This window comes from Spodoptera frugiperda, chromosome 29, assembly GCF_023101765.2.
Source record: "Spodoptera frugiperda isolate SF20-4 chromosome 29, AGI-APGP_CSIRO_Sfru_2.0, whole genome shotgun sequence".
NCBI classification, from domain to species: Eukaryota; Metazoa; Arthropoda; class Insecta; order Lepidoptera; family Noctuidae; genus Spodoptera; species Spodoptera frugiperda.
The window spans coordinates 9,298,817-9,318,983 of NC_064240.1; the positions used below are offsets into that span (position 1 = coordinate 9,298,817).

Below are 20,167 nucleotides of genomic sequence, written 5' to 3' on the forward strand. Positions count from 1 at the left end.
ATCTAAAAAAAAAGCGGATCAATACTCAGTAATACTTACTCGATGTTTATAAATTATTAAAAATCGCACGAACATTATAGAGTTTATTGAAGAGCAAAGGAAATTATATACTTGATATGATTACAAATTTTAAAGTCTTTTCAAGATTTCTATTTTATTTATTTGGAATATAAAACGTACGATTTCGTATTTTAAACTATTGCAACACTGACATCTTAATTTTTTTCTACTATATTACAAAAATCATTATAAAATAACCTCCAATGTCTAGTTTCAATTAAAAATACTTTTCAGTCCACTCGTCAACTTGCATGATAAGGTTTTATTTGATATTTAAAATAATTAATAACAGCAAATCATGAGTAAGTAAAACATGAGTTGACAGGTTATTTTATATTTTTTCTATTTTTCGTACAAAAAGTTTAAACATTTTTCATTACTTTTTTTAATGATAGCAACATTGATTTTTAATTTCATGGAGTTGAGAATCTGTATGTTTTGTGTTTCTAAATTCGAGAAAAAAATGGTTTTATTGAACTAAATGTGTGTCAATCTTTATAGTTTTAATAAAAAATGAATAATCGTAAGTATTTGGAGTTAATAAATTCCCTTGTGGTTCATAATAATACAACACATTCAACGATAAAGCTTTTCCACTTGTTGTAAAAATGAATTGATTCTTTTTCAGAAAGCCGAGGCCCGGCTAAGCGCAAAGTGAAGCCGGTTGAGCCACAATCTTTGTTAGATTTTGATCTGGGTGAAGGCGAAAGTTCCGATGACTCAGACTTTCGGATAGAGGATCACCCTGAAGAAAGTGATGATTACTCGATAAACACTGACGATGAAGAAAAAAGTATGTATTCCTGACTGTGTGTGTGACTTCTAGACATAAATTCCACTATTCCATTAGTATATACTAAGTTAAGTCATATAATATTAAAGTATTAACAGCAGCTTGACTGTTTGTCCCTATGTCTGTGCTATTGTGTTCCTTATCATCATGGTATTTATATTTCTTGATCTGTCTCTTAGTCCTTATTCCAAACCATAGCTTTTCTTATACTTAGGACCTTAGTAAAAGGTTTGCAAGCCATTATTTCATTTAGTATGTATAACTTATTTGCTTTTGCAGAATAAGTAGGGACTTCAAATGTGTTTTTGGACTATTATTGATATTTGTTATGTATTATTTCAGAGGCAGCTGCACAAAGTGAATCCTCAGAGGAATCAGGATCTGATGATGATGAATTCAAAGGTTCTAACAAAATAGGAGAAGATAAACCTGTGAATGATGTTCTGGAGAAAGCAAAAAAGGAATTTAAGGTAACTATTAACACTGTCCTACTTACACAATAACAATAAAGTAGGAAGTGGACATTATGATTTAGTAATAGCTTTGAAAGTTCAACATAACAATATCTTATGATAAACAATTTCTGCCAGTGGCTTCACCCACATTCCTGTGGGATAAGAAGAATCCTATCACCCAAGTCAGCTCATACCCTGTCTGTATACCAAATTTGATCAAAATCCATTCACACAAACTCTGACATATAAGATACTTTGATAACAACAAATGACCTAAACTTACAAATCTTAACTTTTAGTTTTTAATTCCATTGACAGTTTAAAACTGATTAACCATGTAAGGTTTGACTTTCTATTTTATAATGTTGAAAGCAAAGTAGACAAAATAATATGTAAGAAATGTTACACTCTATTTTTAGCAGTTATGATTATATAATGTAAGGGACAAGCTTGTTGCTGTCCATTATTTTATTGGGCTTTACATTTAGTTTTTATACTTTTATATTTCAGTTTCCAGTTGAATTGGCAAACTTGTTGATATGTGCGGGATGCCTTGGTTCCAGAAGTGATGATTTCAATGAGATAGTAGAATGTGACGGATGTGGTGTTACTGTACACGAAGGTATTTGCCTCTTTTTTATTATAGTAAATGTTAATTAAATGCTGTAAATGAATGCTTATGCTTATAACTATTACTTGGAAATATGTTATTTATCTAGTTACATCATTTATTATGCAATTGAAAGGAACTTTGCTGTGTATGTCTGTCTATATTGTCTACACTTTACCTTTTGAGGTAAAGACATCATATTGTAATGTGTTACTGTATACTAGAGAAATCTTATTGCTGATAAATAATAAATAGAACAATAGGTTCACTTTATTTATTTCCAGTATTTTTCTCTTTAGCTAAGCTACATTATTTGTTCTAAATCAGGGGAAAAATTATGCAGGATGCAGTATTTCGCTTTATATAGGTAGTAATGTATTAGGTATATTATCTATATTTATGCAACTCTGTGCTAAATGACTAACTAATCAAATTGGTTGCAATCCAATAGTTAAAAGGAAAGCATTTAAACTTAAATGTTAAAGACAATAATTATAACTAGATACTGAATCTTTATTTTATTTGTAGGTTGTTATGGAGTCTCAGACACAACCAGCGAGTCCAGTACAGTCAGTTCAGCTTCTACTGAACCATGGTTCTGTGAGGCATGCAAAGCAGGAGTGACTGACCCTAATTGCGAGCTTTGTCCAAACAAGGGTAAGGTTTTATTGTACTTAATTTTCTATTGCTAAGCGACTTACTGACTAGTATAATATGGTGTATGTAATGCACTTTGGGAAGTGTAGCAGAGTGTGAGGGGATATGTGAGTTATGTGCCTGGGCAACAGTTGTTTAGTTGTCTATAAAATGTCTCTGTTTAACTGTCCCTCTCTGGTTATTCCCTCCTAACTGAGGTTCATGGTCATTCTGGTATCATTCTAGATCGAACGAATCGTCTCCTACGTCAGCTCCTGTCTGCGGCAAATCAAATTGATTTTATCTTTTATTTTCAGGTGGTATTTTTAAGGAGACAGAAGTTGGAGCATGGGTACATTTAGTATGTGCGCTTTACGTACCTGGAGTCGCCTTTTCGGAGGTAAATATTCAGAAAATTGATTGGGTTTCTATTCTATACAATTTCTACTTAACGATATCCTATACTTAATGTAAACCTTCTTAAACCTTATGCTTAAATTGGCCATGTATGTATGAGGATCATCACCATATAAGCCATAGCCCACTGTTGAAGATAAGTCTCTCTCTTTATGTTTCAGATTGAAGTGTTATTATAAGGGTACTCTAATAACTATAAGGTTACTATAATAATATTATGTGCAGGTGGAGCGTCTATCCGGCGTGACTCTGTTCGAGATGGCGTACTCCCGGTGGGGCGCGCGGTCGTGCGCCCTGTGCGAGGATGCTACACTGGCCCGCACTGGCGTCTGTGTCGGCTGCGACGCCGGACTCTGCAAGACCTTCTTCCATGTCACCTGGTAAATATATTGTTTTATAATATTTTTACACTTACGTCATGCTCAGACTGTGAACACTTTCCACACAAAGAGTTATTTGTATAGTTGGTCTACCAACCAATATACCAACAAAATCATGTTTTACCAATTATTGTTTAATTACAGTGGTCAACGTTCAGGATTGTTGGCTGAAGCTCACTCGGAGGAGGCGGAACAAGCTGATCCATTCTACGCTCATTGCAAGCTACATTCTGATAAAGCTCTAGTCAAAAAACGCAAGAGGAACTGGCTTGCATTGCAATTGAGAACTGAGAAAAGGTATTTGTTTAGTTTAAGACTATTTCTTAAAAACAGCAGAGGATTTTGTAGTTTGGTTATTATATTTAATGCTATTATTTGATTTGTTGAGTGCATGTACTCGTAAGTGTCAATATTGAACAAGAGGTTTTTACCGACGATTACCCGGTCAATATTATTCAGTTTGTAATTGATAGTAGTTTATGGCAATAAGATTGTTTCCTAAGAATGATGAATTATATTAAACACAAATTAACAAAACATTTGTTTTAGGAAATTGGAACTCCAAAATAACCTAAGTACAGACGAGCAACTAAGGATTCAACGTAAACTAGTGAAATATCGAAAGAAGTATTTGATACAGAAAGAGAATAGGAATCCTCCATGGGGTAAGTTAACTAGCACTTACGAATATTTTATCCTTTGACTCCGGCGCGGTTCCAGCCTTTCTGCCGACTCCTATTGATCGTAGCGTGAAACAAACAAACTCTTCAGATTTCTGTAATAAGAATTAAAAAGTGTAAGATATCAAATAATGTTCAACAATGTATTTGTAAGTTTACTGATGTTTTGGGTATTCATAGCGGCGTTGATCACTTACCATTAATTAAGGTGATGTCTTTGTTTGTTTATTTCGTCCAAAAAAATTAATATTAAGTTAATCTGTGAATTCGCTATAATCTAAAAAACAGCAGAACTTATTGTAATACGTATTTTTATTAGTGGATATAGAGTGAGATTATTGAGGATAGTACAAAATTTTAATTCGGAAAAATTGAAGAACTGAACCAATTTAATTAAAATATCGATACGATTAATATATTGACTTCGTTTTCAGTCCCAACACAAAAAATGGCGCGGTTGTTATACAGCAGTGCGTCAGCCATGAGGAAGTTTCAGAAAAAAGCAGAATGCATGGGCATTGATACACATGCATTGGAATTTCAAGATGCACAGGTAAGATTATCTGGATATTTTACAAACGAACGACTGCCTCTCTGGTCCGCTTGTTGCAAGTGTAACTGCTGGGCAATGGTGTCGGGTTCGATTACTGGGCTTTTTTCGGATTTTTCGAATATGGAGTCTGGGATTGTGCCCAGTATTACATGAGACTTATAACACAAATTGTGAAAAGTAGGTGTACATTGTACAGTGGCATTATGTGCCGTAATGAGCAAGCCTCTGCTTACTTATTCGGGGATAAAAGGCATGATGATACAACAATCGATAAACGAAATTTGTCAAAATATGAATTAAGGCCGCTTCAATTTGGATTAGGGCTGGCTTAAATCACTTAACAGGCATTGTAAATCAATACGTAAAACGACAAAAATATTTAATTAACACTAAACCTCTTTCCAGATGTCAGCACTAAAAGATGTCTCCCGTCGTTGGCACGTACCGCCAGCGTTCTCCGTCGAGTTCGTTGGCTACTACCTGGAAAGGAACACAAGAGTCTCATCTCTAAGACAGTCGCTTGAACGACTTACTAAGGAAAATGAGAAGCTTTTGGCTGACGATGATAAATTGCGATTGGATTACGATGAGGTAAGTTTTTTTTTTATTGTAGTAAAATCATTTTATTTTACTATACACTAGCTGTTGCCCGCGACTTCCTCTGCGTAGAAGAATGACTTTCGAGAGAATATGAATTTTTAATTTTTATTAAAATAAAATAGCCTAAGTACATCAGCTACTTGCCAATAAAAGCCCCGTTAAAATAGGTCCAGCTATTTCAGAGATTAGCCAGAACAAACAGATAAACAGACAAAAAAGTAAAATATATTATTTGGTGTGTGTATTGTGTGTATATTCATATGCATGTAGTAAAAATTTCAATGTTACCAGTAAACACCACAATTTTATTTATTAGTGTAAGTGTATGTTTTCTAATGTGGCCAATATTAGCGAATTCCATTTATTACCTAATGCTTTGCAATTTGAATTAACTAAATGTTACATGTTTTATGAGTGCTCTTCTAGATTTCTGTGATAAATGAAACACTTATGCAAGTCATATTCTTTCTAATTTTGTTCAAAGAAGAATCTATAATCGTCTCTTTTTTATCTTGTCAAACAAGCCGGGCGGAAGAATATTATCATCACATTATATAACCACCCTTAATAATATCTATTCTAGGCTTCAAAAGAGAACACAGAGGCATTAGCAACACTAACATCGACGAGGCAGGCCCTACTGAAACTGTATGAAGTCATAATAGCACTGTGTCCTAAGATCACGTCGCCTCCCGTCTTGGAAGACAAACCTCTCGTCCCGCCCGAGTTGCCTCGCTCCACGCCTAAAGTAACGCCGCAACAGTTGCAGAAACGGTAAGTGAATCCACTCCACATTATTTGTTTGGAAATTCAAGTTATGGGATTTAAAAACAGATGGCAGCACCCGCGTAATATGATTCTGTGAATGACTTTAAAATTTTATTGACTTTGTGTTGATTAAATCAATCAATTAATAAGTCATTGCATTATACAACTTATCGCACCTTTAGAATGAAAGTAGAATCCAAAAAATTTCAAGTTGTAGTAAATGAGCCAGAAAGTCTCAAAATAGAAACATCCTAACATATTGTTCTTTAATTTGATCAATGTCTATTTTTATTTCCTTTTCTCTAGATATCTTAGATACGAAAAGATACAATCACTGCAGCGTCCAACTATTCATATCATGCTTTTGTCATTGAATTAAATAGTGTAACATTTAGATTTTATTATTTAACGCGTCAAGTGATCGTATTTCACCGTAATATTACCGCTAGCATTATCAAGTACACTTGATGTTGCTAGCGGTATGACAACCATTCATCACTGGTCACACGTTACAAACCACGCCCGTCTCTATTTTCCAACATGCAGTCCTATACTACAAACATGTTGCCAATTGTCCACATTTTAATGTGCTACTTTCTAAGTGCTTTTAACCTTTTTAATTATAATATCATTGGACAGGGTCTATTTTTTTGTCCCAGAACACAAACACAATGACATCTCCTCTGTGTACTTGCTTCCAAAGTGTCGAATTGTACAGAAAGCTTGAAGTGTCCAGTGATGTTTGGTTCTTAATACTACTATGTTGTATTACTTGATATACTATAACGAGCGTCGGCCAGCAGGTCAATGTCTGTGCCAACTGCGGCTGCACTTAAGATGGGCGTTGGTTTTCCTCTTAGCGACAACCCGGACGCTCGCCAAGGAAAAGTCTTGTCAACATCATTGGAAGGTGAGTAGATCTAATCATTATTTATCTAAATAAATCTGGTCTAAATCTAGTGCGAATTATATTATAGACTTTAGACAAGCTCGTGTCCATCCACTGCTGTATATCGGCCTTTTCAATAGCATATCGCTGAACAAAAAACAAAATATCCCAGCTTGTTAGGTGTCAAAATTTACACTAGATTGTCTGGTTTACTGTAAACCGAATTGACATTTGTACTATGACCCAAATGGTTTCATTGCATGACTTTTTTTTATAAACAAGCAGACTTATTTAATCCTCATCCATGTTATTTGATTGGACTGATTTCGTATCCTACACCTATACTAATTCATTATGTATAATATGCCAAATATAGATTTTACAGCGTAGAAATCTAGCCTAAAATTAAGAACAGTGTATGATAATAGACCAGTAATTGGACCCATAACGTTATTATAATAAGTCCGAATAGTACCAAATCAACGCCATACCATACCATATAGGTAATAATAATAACACTGTAAGCGTTAACGCGTAGATACGCTTTTTATACAGGGACAGATAGCTTTACTTGCGTAAATGATTTATCGGTTTGTCGCGAATTTTATAACGTCAATAAATAAATCGAGAATCATCGTGAGAGTTATGTAAATGAGGACAAATATTTTTTATGTCGAGTCATCGCTATAAGGATTTAAAAGTTTTGCAGTAAATATTTTCAGGAGTCATAATGATTTGTTAAATATATTTTTAGGACTTGTCAGTTTTTCAAAGTTTACACCAAAAGGTAATGAATGCTAGGAAAGTGATAAAAAAGCAAATAATGGGATCACAGTAATTACGATAAACTAGTAGAGAGCACCCTGTTTGGAGTAAGAATATGAATTGTGTATAATTTTTGGAAATAAAATTATTTTGCTTAGATACATTTCGTAAAGAAGGAAAATCAAATTATTTAGTACCGGCCGGTTTAAAACGGTTTCTAGATTTACGGTGATATACTTGTTCGCGCTTACTCCATATAAATGTTCACTTAGTCAAGTTTTGTTTTCTTTCCTCAAGGAAAAAAATCAAAGTGGAGATACAACAACCCTGTTCATAGTATTAAATTTTTCCTCAATTACCATTCAAGGAAAAAGGCGAATGTCTAAAATAAGAGAAAGTCATTTGCCAAATGACAACCGAATATCATACACGTGACTGATTCATTAAATCGTGTACGGATAACATTTGCTACCACTCTTACTCCTCTTGGCCGTCGTAAAAACTGAGGATGGGACTACATATTTTAAGATGGCATTTGGTTCTTCGGTGACTGCAATAACCGACTGCTACTAGGGACCGCGGTCGCCTGTCGCAAGGCGACCCCTAGCTTTCGGATGTCAGCGATCGCGACATCGCCAGTGTTCGTGTTTAGTGCTCCATATAAATTGACACTAAGCAGTGGGTCGCACGATCTAGTCGCGGTCGTGGGTCGCCGTTTAGGATGACTGATTCATTAATATTGCCTCTATTGCTATCAAATCTGATATAATAAATATTTATTTAATCCCGTTAGATATATTGCAAAAGTTTAGGTATAAATAAAAAATACAGTCAATTTTGATCTTAATTCATGAATTAATAAGTTTTGAAGTTAAGCTTATTTAGATCAGATTGAAAGATTTCAATAGCTGTCGTGACTCGCAAGTCTCATGTCTGTATATTTAGTTGACATTGCCCGACTTTGTCCCGGTTGCCGTACGCGACATGTTTCGCACCGTGTTATGACTTGCCGTTTTAATAAAATAACAATACAATTTAACAAAGTAACTTTCCACGTGTTACAAAAATGCTTCGTCATTGTATACGCAAATTAATTAACCTATCTCAAAATCTAAAAAGGGCTTTAATGTATTAAGTTAAAGTATTAATCAGATTATACTAAGATCTTAGGCGGACTTTGATAGGCGACGTACGTACGTATTAGAGAAGGCCCAAATTAGAAACATCAATATTAAGAATCAAAGTAGTAGTAGGAGAATAATGTTATTTAGTTTAAGAACATGTATATAGTTTTAGACAAGACGGTATAATAGAAGGGGATGAGTTATGTATGATCACGCTGAAGATCTTAGCACGCACAGAACGCTAAGTGTCTTTAAACGCACATAGGTTGCCGAATAAAGGCACAGGGGATACTCTCGCGATAAATGCTTAGTGGTAGGCTAAAATACGTCGTATGTGAAGGCTCTAATGTTGTTTTTCCGTCAGCTGCGTCGGGTTCGCTGGCGGGCCGTGAGTGCGCGGCGTGCGGCCGCAGCTCGGAACAACATTTGATGGCGGCGTGCGACACGTGCCACCAACATTACCATCTGCACTGCCTCAAGCCACCGCTGCAACGACCGCCTAAGAAGAGCAAGCTTTATGGATGGTATGATGCTTTATTGACTTGTTTTTTTAACAACACTACTGATTTATTGGTCCTTAAATATATGGCCATATAGCGTATGGTAATTTTAAGGTAGTTAACTGCACGATTTTTTATAGGCAATGCTCCGAATGTGACAAGACCTCCGATTCTGAACCTGAAGTGCTGGAGAAGAAAGTACCAAGAAGATCGAGAATACGCTACAGTAAAGATGGCGCTATCATCACTGAACCACACAGCCCAGGCTCTCCACCCAAACCGGGCTCAGACAAATATCCCAAAGTTGAAAAAACCAAGTTGGAGACACCTGAAAGTATATCTCCTATTAAAGTAACCATCAAGCCGTTTGAATTTAGTAGCGACGGCAATGAGAGTTCCGAAATTAAAGTGAAAAAAGAAAAGAAAATAAAGAAGTCGAAACAAAGAGAACATGCGTCGGCCTCCGCCGGAGAAGGAGAGTCTCCGAGCAAGAAGATACACAAGCGAAGCTTTACTTCACCCACTTTGACAAATACTCCTCTGATGTCTATAACTCCGATTGTCGCCGATAGTCCAAACGACTCGCACAATGAAAATTCAAACGCGTCCACGAACGTTGCAACTACTAAACGAGAGGACAGCTTTTTGCCTCAGAATTTATCGTTCTCATCTCTTCTAGTGGATGGCAAAGAAAGAGACAGCAAAGCCATAGAGAGTTCAATAGAAAGTACATTAGCGAATTTATCGTCAGATATTGCAACCTATAAAGCTAATAGGAAGCGTAGAAAAGAGAAACATAGATCTAGATACTCCCCGGATCTTTTGCGGTCACCTTCGAAATCGCATAAACATAAAAGGAAGAAGAAGACGCAAGATTTGGAGAATCCAGATCCTCCGCATCCTAGAATCACTATCAAGGTAAAAATGCTTTTCTTCTGAGCCCAAAAACAATTAAAAATTCTTAACTTAATATTTAGACTTAATATCTTTTTCTGTATTTTAGATCAAGCCTATTCCAAAACCAGATGGGTCATTAGATACGCAAATGTTCTACGTGCCGACGGACAGCAACGACGGCCCGCCGCCTGCAGTCATGAAGAAGTTATCTAAGGTAATTTTAATAGTTCATTTTGTGTAACAGTGTCAGTAACATCATATAATATAACTTACGTATGTCGATCTAACACGGGTAAGAGTCGGTTCATATCTGGCGTAAAATACGTCTAGGACGTATCATCGGTCATATCATATTGAACGGTTTTTTCTATACGTCTGTTTTGGCGTTACGCGATACGCGACCCATATTACGCTACGAATGTTCCGTCAGATGTGAACCGATTCTTAAGGATTTAATAAACTAAATAACTAACTAATAGACTAACGCCCGCATATTGAAAAGCTACTCAATTTTAAGCTGTACTTAAATATCTTTGTAATTTTGAAAACGAATTTATAGAGACAGAACTATTTTTGAGAGCAACTTGAAATTTAGTGGCGTTTGAGTATTTGAACATAAATGTGTAATACCATTTGCATGTGAGTACCGTTAGTAATGTGCCGTGTGTGTGTGGTTAGCAAGCGGAGCAGGAAGCGGCGAAGCCCCCGGCGGCGCCCGCAGACGAACCTGAACTGCCACCCGCGCCTGAGACTCCCGACGCTGCCGTGGTAAGTTACACGTTTTGATTTTTGTACCCTTTTTACTACTTTCTACTAACTTATCCTTACTACCTTAATCCATGGTGTGCCAGATGCAGATCCATATAGTAACATGTATTTTATGTCTCATATGGTGATAGTCAAGTCTTTAATGATATAATTATAAAGCTCTGTACTAACTTATGCGTAATCCTTGTGTAAGACTAGACCAAATTGAACGAGTATGTGTAAAATGTATATTGCGAATAAGTTTGTTGATGAAACGAATGCTATACTGGAACGGTAGCGCTCTCGACATTTTTTCGAGTTAAGTGTCTTTCGACGGTAAAAGCCTAGAAATATGAGCAGCCATTATTACTATGCTTACAGTGCTAGAAGAAATTAATGCAGTAGCATTAACTGCTATTTCTTCTAGCACTGTAGCTCTACAATTAACCGTCTTATACGAACAACAATAGTGTTATTATTTTGATAAAAACTTGTTTGACTTCTCTAAAATGAAAAAGTATATCAATATCAAGAAACATGTTTATTGTAGTAAAAAACACGCATATATGATTAATGATTCAATCTTATGTTAGATAATTTATTATAATTATAATAGCATTACCATCTACGAATTAGTGTAAAAAAATATTATTTTGTTGCTATTGTTTGTATCATAATGTTGTGTATGTATTTTTTCACGCAAGCTTAAACCTGTGGAAAGTAAACCAGCTGAATTGATTGAACCCAAACCAAAGGTAAACTTGAGGAATTGTCTCTTTACATTTTGTGATACAACACATGGGGTCATAAAAATAGATTTTTAAGTTAATGTTATGAGCAAATTAGATACATTTATGTTACATTAAACATTACTTTTGTGCTTTAAATGAGTGAGAATTTTAAAGAGGAAGGCGTAAATTAAAAATCAATCTCAATCCAAAATCTGTTTGTCAAAAACGATTCAAAGTTAGATAAAGATCAGTAATTAACTTCGGCCATAAGAGTTTGATCGATTGAACAATTTTTCTCAACTTCCGCCAAATGCCCAAATACCTATTTAGTATTTGTTCAGTGCTAAGTCATTGCAATGAAAATTGCCTACGTGATATAAAGTCACGTAGTCAAAGAAATATACACATCATAATCACTGAAATTGGAGCTTATTAAGATCTCTGAAATGATAAAATTTTATCTTATCAAAGGGGCGTTTTGCTAGGCTGTTATTGGTTATACTTAGTTTGCTTAAGTTATGGGCGGGTCCTGATAAGAAAATCTACTATACTGATATGAGTTTCATTGCTGAACAACTAATGGCCCAAGTGTGTTGTGTGCCTAGAGGAAGCCCTCTTGCAATCAAGCTACAAGTCTTAGTATTTTCACATTTCAAGTATGTTTTCAAAGTATGTTTATTATGACATGAAATCAACGTATTAAGATTTTTACTCGATGTAAAACAAGCATGTTCTAATTTAGCATTGAAAAACTAAAACATTATACAAAATTTTTGAGTACCTGATATTTGTATGAGTATGATAGATGAACTAGAAATTTAAAATCTCACATATACATATTATTATTATAAAATAACGTACTCCTGTTTCTATAATTTTGTTCGATGATTTATGCCTAGATAGATTTTTTACTATACTTACTTAAGTAAGGTAGGTACCCTAACCTATTTATATTTTTAAACGTTGCCCTACATTAGGATTATTTGTCGATTTGTGTCGTGGACGCGTTTACAAACATACAAGTCCTCATGCACATTACACTCAGACACGAAACAACAATTGGTGGATCACACAAAGAGTTAATCCGTGCGGGGAACGAACCGCTACACTTTTTTATAATTGTTATTTACAACGCATACTATTTATATATTACCTATTTCATATATGCCACTAAATAATTGATTCTACTATACAGAGAAGTCGTAGCGAGCGCTCGCGTCGCGGCGGGTCGGGCGTGAGCAATACGAGCGCGGCCGCGGCGGCTACACCGCTCACACACTGCGATGTCTGCATGGAGGCTGGGGACGGTACCAATCTCGTGAGGTAAGGCACTCGTGATATACTTAATAAATATACTAGTGATAGTTAGAATAAAGTTGCGCGTCATATTAAATAGATTTTTTTGGTATGGTATATTATAAACGATCACCTAATGGTAAGCAATCGCCGCCGGCCAAACATCCCGGCTCACCAGAGGCGTTAGATAACGTGCGTTGCCAGCGTTTGGGGGGTTAGGAATTTAAGGGTTGCTGGGGAATCGAAGATTGGGAAGGGGGTAATTGGGCATCCGGTAACCTCACTCACACAACGAAACACAATGCAAGCGTTGTTTTACGTATTATTCTGGCCCCACTGAAAATCTTATTTGACTTCCGATTTGTGCAACAAAATGTACCTAACACGAATTTTGTCAGGTATTTTTCTGTATGAATTAGCCAGTTTATGGCTAGCCACAATAAAGACTCAGTTTTTATAGAAGTTTAGTGTTGGCCGAATCCATTTGGCACAAACTTTTAGTAGTTTCAAGTACAAAAAAATATTTGGATAAAATACAATAGAATCTTTATGTGTTGTATTTGTGTGCAGATGTGACGAATGTGCCAAACGCTACCACTTCACGTGCTTAGAGCCGCCGCTGAATAAGAACCCCAAGAAACGCGGCTACTCGTGGCATTGTGCGGACTGCGATCCGACGGTGAGTACACATATATTTGTCTTGCACTTTACTTTGGAAGTAACGATAGTAAGGGCCTGTAATGTTTCACAATATTTGCTTAATTGTCTGTTAATAAATGGCTTAGGACTTAAGACATGTCTCAAAATAAGTGTCGGTTAAGTATTAACTAAGTTTTTCGTTGTTGTAGATTCGGGTGTGACCAATTTATGTAATTTGTTTTTCTAAACTATTTGACTACACTTCTATGATTTTTCAAATTATATTTTAGAACTGTTGAGATTTTTGTGACTGGTTGTAGGGTCTATGTACTATAGGCCTATATTAAAATATGTATTTCTACAATAGTAGGCTATCATGTAAAGAGCGCGTGTAAAAAATAAGGTTCAGCATGACACGATGTTAATACCGATAGAGACTGCGACTATAAGAGAAGTTTACTACACGCAAATGACAAAGCAAATGACAAAGCAAAACTATTATTACTTAGCGGTAACTTGTAAGTTAAAATACTTGCGGTTTACGTAATCTCAGAGTCAGATCCATCATCTGATAATTCAGGCAAAAATTACACATTATTATTAACATTTCTATCCGTCCTTGGAAAGGGTATCGTTGAAATGATTATTAACACTATTCTGTCTATTACTAAGACGTATTACTTACTGAACGAAGTTTACGCAATAAATAGCGTTTATAAAGTTTGATGTAAAATGCTGTCACGGAGTCACTAATTATATTGTGTAAATAATAATCACATGTAGTACCTTAGTTGCGCTTCCAACAATAGTACTTATTTTGCAGTGCGCAAAACTGCGCAAAACGCGCAAATAATGACTTGTCTGAATACACTAATAAACTTAATTTATTTTTGTTCACAGGACGTCGAAGAAAACAACTGACATTGAACAAGTATTGTCATGATGAAATAATCTCAAAATGGTATTATTATATTTCTATCTATGTTACATGTGCATACTTTAGTTTACGTTGGATCTTAAGTTTTATTTTTATATTTAGGTATGGATTATTTTTGAAACTGTGTGTTGTATTAGAAATACATGCTGAGAATAATGCTTTTACTGTGAACAATTAGGAAATATGAGAGTAATAAGGATTAATTATATTTAAAAATAAATATACATAGATGACGACAAGCAAATTGTGTTTTATTTATTTTTATGACAACGTCAATTTTAAGTCGTAAGTAGTTTATAGATCCAGTTGACTGCGCGACGTTGGGTGTCGCTACGCCGTGCATGCTGTTAATGAATAAGACTCCCGTTGTGTCTTGAAACTAGTAGAGCTTGTATCGACGAGATAGTTATTATTCAAAAACAAAAACTTATTCGATAATTAAAAAAACAAATAAAGCTACAAGCCACTTGTGATCATTCAAGTGGCGAAGCAGTAAACAATTACATATAAATAGTTATAATATTAGCAGCTGTTTGCTAAACGATATTAAATTCAGGACTTAATTATTATTTAGAACTTATAATCATAATAGTTTCAGTCAGCAACAGACTGATAACGGTGACTTGTAAAAAAATAATAATGACTTTTCATAATATCTATTTACAAACAAGAAATCATGACTTGGCAAAAGCATAGGAGATTGAACTGCATAATACTACTTATATCTTGGATAGCAAGATATTGTTTAATTTGTTATTAAAAACAAAATTCCTGCAAGTAATGTTATTTACCTAGTAGTCAGATAAGTAATAGAGATAGCCTTATTCGTTCAGTAGAACGGTAAACAAGCGCGAAGCCCTAAATTTTAGTCTATGATTTTTACACAGGTGGCATCGTGGCTATGCAACTGATGGTTTTGGTCCCCATGCGGAACAATTAATTGTGTGATCCACAAATTGTTGGGTGTAGGTATGTGAAATTGTATGTTACAAACATACAATTACGCACGTGAAAATTCCAGTTTACAAAGGTGAAAAATCCAGTTTATAAAAATCTTGTAGTAGTTAATCTAAATAGGTACTCTACTACTTAACTTACTCCTACTTAGATATACATTTTCATTTCAGTTTGGTATGTGCTATGTGTGTCAAATTAAAACTATTCTTATTTTATAATTGAAGAATTTTCAACTATATTTACCCTACTTGGGAGTCACGTTTCCAATCACTGGATCTATCATCTAAAGTCTAGATGCTCTAGATTCTAGGCTTCTAGGCTGTCAATCACTTTCATTACTTGCAAGAATTATGTTTTCAATAATATTTTCTGATCAAATAATATAAGATTAAATTATGTAGGTAGGTATTAGGTAATTCAATCGTTCATATTTTTATCACATTTTCCTGTTAGTAAATAGAAATTCTGAAAAGTCATTATTTTTCAAAGTCATTTTCAAGTCACATGTTTTTATTAACAGTTTATTATCTACTACGTCGTGTTGCTAATCGGTAACTCAGGACTTATCACATCTCACTCTGAAACTACACATTTCACTGTGAGACGGTACCTATGTAAGAGTTCAAATTAAATAAGTATAATAGCTTCCTTTTTCTTTGTGAGGGGAAAATCATCCATGACTTCTCCCGGCTTGGGCGAGGCGAGAGGGAGTGTCAGACTCATACTGACTAAAAACCACCCCGTTCCTTCTCCTGCTTTGAGCCGGAGCCCCGGTAACCTGATACGTTGTCCGCAGCTCCGTTAGGTAATACATAGTCTGACACGTAGTTTTAATCTAACACATGGATCAACTTACAGCGGTGGTAATGCTTTTTCTCGCGATTTTGTTTGCGGATAAACGAACCAATAAGTGCTGTGTAACCGATGAGTAAGTGATGTCTATCTACATTCTACAAAAGAAATAATTAATTTTATTAAAAGGTAGCCTTCAATTTTTTTTTTAAACGCCTGCATGTTTTTAAGATACGTATTTTTCTAAGTCTGAAAAAAATGCTGAAAACAGCATTAACATCGATTAAGCCAAACGCGAAATAATCACACACAAACATACACAAATATACACACAGGTCAAACTGAGAACCTCATTTTCGTAAGTCGGTTAAAAAGTGTCATAAGGGTCTATTAAAAACGGTCTTTGACTTATGATATAAATATACCTTCATAAGTAATAATTCTGTGTTTAAGAAAGAACTCTACCAAATCAAATCTTACCTACTGAATCGAAACATATGATAGGATTTCATTCAATCAAGATTTTTATACAATTTCTTACTCCAATTCAGTTATAGATAAGTCTTCAAGATATTTTACTTTTGGAAAATATTGAGTATAAAAGAAACTTTTGGGGACTCTTCCAATTCACTGATCTTTTCATTATTTAGTTTAGTTATTAATTTTACGTGAGAAGAGGTCAATGCCCTCGATGGCTTTGACCTTTCTTGATTTAAAGGTATAAGGTATAAGAATATAGATTCACACATATTCGTAAGTCAAGTCAAGATCAAACTTCGTAAGTTTGGTTAACCGCACGATTGCCGGTATACAAGACACAATAGAAAATACATTGTGGAAATAGATGGATCCGCCTTTAGGCACACTACCGGTTAATCGCAAGTTTGATGATCACTGATTGCCAAGCATTATTTTTATAGCATTCGACTGCGTATATTCCACATCTTAAAAAAAATAAAAAAAATTTAGCTATCTTAAAATGTAACAGCTCTCTCGACGGTCTTTCCATAACGCCACTTGTCAAGATGACAATATTAAACATTCTAAAATTCACACAATAAAACAAGCCGGAACACGACCCCCACCACGATTATAAATTACAGATTATGATTAAGATTGCCTAAACATCCATGTTTTGCTTCAGCCAAACAAATAAAAACGTTGATAACAGCAGAGTATAAGTAACGCGGGCAAATTACGTTTGTATGTTACTTGTTGATCTCTGCTCGAGAAGTCGACTGTGTTAACATTAAAATAATTTGCATACAAAAAAGTAATCATGGTATTGCTACCGATTACTTTGGCCTTAATAACTTTAGTACTAGTATGGTATTTCATTGGGATATACAATGAAAATTATTGGAGAAAACGTGGTGTGGTCTTCTACAGCAAAAACAAAGTCTTAGGACCATTATGGGATTTCTTAGTGTCACCACGTCCCTTGTTCCAAGTCTTTGGAGATCTCTACCAACAATACAGACACGAACCAGCCATCGGTTTGGGACACTTGTTAACACCAGCGATGTTTGTCATCAATCAGAAAAATGTGCAGCAAGTTCTATCAGGTGACTTCCAATCTTTTAATCATCGAGGCATGGAAAGCATTGAAGGAGACCAATTAAGTGATAATATTACCTTCATGACTGGTCCAAGATGGAAGCTGATGCGATCGAACATGACTCCGTTGTTTACGGCAAACAAATTGAAGAACATGTATTACATCATGGACAAAAGTGCTCAAGACTTTGCGAACTATTTGAAAAACAATCCCAAGACCCGTGATGGTAACTTATTTGAAACTCTTATGATGTTCTGTAATGCTGCAGTTTGTGGAGCTATCTTCGGCATTGGATCAGAGTCAATCTTTGATTCACCTTTCCTCAAAGTTGCAAGAGGCATATCCCAATCTAATTTATCGATGAAGTTGAAATTCGTATCATTTATTGTAAGCCCGAAATTGTCTTCACTTTTGGGCTTGAAATTTTTCAAAGAATATGAAGAATTCTTTGTTAAATCAATTGGTGAAGTGTTAAAACGAAGAGATCAGGAAAATGTAAAGCGTCACGACTTCGCTGACATTGCTTTAGCTATACAGAAGAACGGTACCATGAGAGACCGTACAACAGGATACGAGATAGAGCCTACGACCGGTATACTCTCTGCACAGGCTTTGTTCTTCTTTGCTGCTGGTGTAGAGCCTTGTGCTAATGCGATCTATGCGACGTTGTATCTTCTGAGTGTACACCCAGAAATATTACAAGATGTGCACCAAGAGATAGATAAGCATTTTGAAAAATACAATAACAATATAACCTATGACGTTATTTGTGAGATGGAGTTTACAGAAAAGGTATTGAGTGAAGCAATGAGAATGTTCCCTCCAATTGGATTTTTGACGAGACAATGTGTTCAGGATACTGTCCTACCTGTTGGTAATATCCCAGTACAGAAAGGAACCAAAATATTCACTCCAATTTATGATATCCATCACGACCCTGAATTGTATCCAGACCCAGAAGTGTTCGACCCGGAGCGATTCTCCAAGGATAGGAGACCCAATGACGACATTTACATGCCATTTGGAATGGGCAACAGGACGTGTATAGGCGCCAGGTACGCCAAGCTACAAGTGCAGGCTGGTTTGGTGCACGTCTTACGAAACTTCACTGTTGCATCGAAGCAAACAGATGAAAAGGTAACATTCAAGCACGATTCGTTTAATGTGAGATTAAAAAACGTTGATGTTCAGCTTATTCCTAGAAATGTGAAATAGATAGTTTTGTGACAAAAAGTGGTTACTTACCAAATGCAGCTGATAAACCAAAGGACTATGATGTACTTATGTATGTAAGCTATATTTTTTTCTATGATTTTTATATATTCGTAGCCTATGAAGCTTTTTTTAAATGATTTAAAATGTGTATAATTTTCATTTAATTCACATTCGCTTGTAATTTTCAGGGAACAGAATTGTTTCAAAATAAATATCTATGTAATAATAATTTTAGGTAATAGAACGTTTATAATATATTCAGTTTATTCAATGTAACTATTTGTGTATATAATATGATGTGTAAAGAAGATTTTATAAATTATAATAAGAGAGACGTACTAGCTAGGTATAAGATATTATCTTTCAAGGAAAAAAGGAACTATTGCCGTTTTCTTAAGTGTTAATAAAAATATTGAATAATATGACATTATTTTATTTACCCTCTAAAGTGTGTTTAATTAATAACAAATATGAAAAATCAAAACATTTCTAATTAAAAGTTTGGTATTGACTTTTAAGAAACTGATAAACTCTTCAGTCTACAGTTATATACTTACATTTATAATAGAACATACATAGATTGCATGCACTTAGAACAGCTGGTAATTCTTAAAACTAAAACCATGTAACCATTTTATATAACCGTGTCCACGCTGTTAGTCTAGTCGGCGGATTCAATTCGACATCAAAAACCACTCATTGATTTTCTGCAGTGGGTTCCGTGAAATAGAACGATTCTGAACGTAGGTACCGGATAAATTCGGTCTTTGTTCGAAGTAAGTTCTGCCAATTTACTAACTGATTTCGATTTCGGATTTAAGACTTAAATCTCAACGTAAGTTGGTGGGCGAGGTTTTGGAAAATGGGAGAATTATATCTAATAATAAATTTCCCGATCGATTTCGATTACGGTGGCCTGTCTGTCTAACTAGACTAGCCCACTACGCAGGAGGTATTATAGTGCACAAGTGTGTGCGCAAACACAGAACATAGGTGCACTCTCTATTCCTTTACTCTTTACTGTTTCATTACTGATAGGATAGCAGACTGACACGACCGGAGTGAGAGATTAGGCGCAATAAACAACGGCTTTCCGAGCCACTTGCGTGAAACACCGCCAAACTCCCTGACTCCGGGCACAGAATAATAAGCTCCGGGCTAATAATGG

At 35.2% G+C, this 20,167-nt stretch overlaps 2 protein-coding genes across 4 annotated transcripts; both read left to right on the forward strand.

Annotated features, from left to right (window-relative positions):
- The first annotated feature begins 422 nt into the window (after window positions 1-422).
- On the forward strand, window positions 423-14,721 carry LOC118268447 (PHD finger protein 14). Of its 3 annotated transcripts, XM_050706577.1 has the most exons (21): window positions 423-583; window positions 689-853; window positions 1,196-1,323; window positions 1,819-1,930; window positions 2,447-2,575; window positions 2,872-2,954; window positions 3,197-3,351; window positions 3,496-3,648; window positions 3,901-4,016; window positions 4,466-4,584; window positions 4,990-5,175; window positions 5,768-5,958; window positions 6,756-6,862; window positions 9,095-9,254; window positions 9,371-10,148; window positions 10,234-10,341; window positions 10,806-10,895; window positions 11,579-11,629; window positions 12,801-12,928; window positions 13,472-13,580; window positions 14,441-14,721. In XM_050706577.1, the coding sequence occupies exons 1-21, from the start codon at window positions 574-576 to the stop codon at window positions 14,459-14,461; spliced, it is 3,099 nt and encodes a 1,032-aa protein (XP_050562534.1). In that variant the 5' UTR covers window positions 423-573; the 3' UTR covers window positions 14,462-14,721. The 3 variants fall into 3 exon arrangements, with proteins under 3 accessions (XP_050562534.1, XP_050562535.1, XP_050562536.1); XM_050706578.1 differs by lacking the exon at window positions 11,579-11,629; XM_050706579.1 differs by lacking the exons at window positions 10,806-10,895; window positions 11,579-11,629.
- A 2,709-nt stretch (window positions 14,722-17,430) lies between these two features.
- On the forward strand, window positions 17,431-19,421 carry LOC118268549 (cytochrome P450 6B5-like). The gene has a single exon (XM_035583086.2). The coding sequence runs from the start codon at window positions 17,506-17,508 to the stop codon at window positions 18,997-18,999; it is 1,494 nt and encodes a 497-aa protein (XP_035438979.2). The 5' UTR covers window positions 17,431-17,505; the 3' UTR covers window positions 19,000-19,421.
- The last annotated feature ends 746 nt before the right edge of the window (window positions 19,422-20,167 follow it).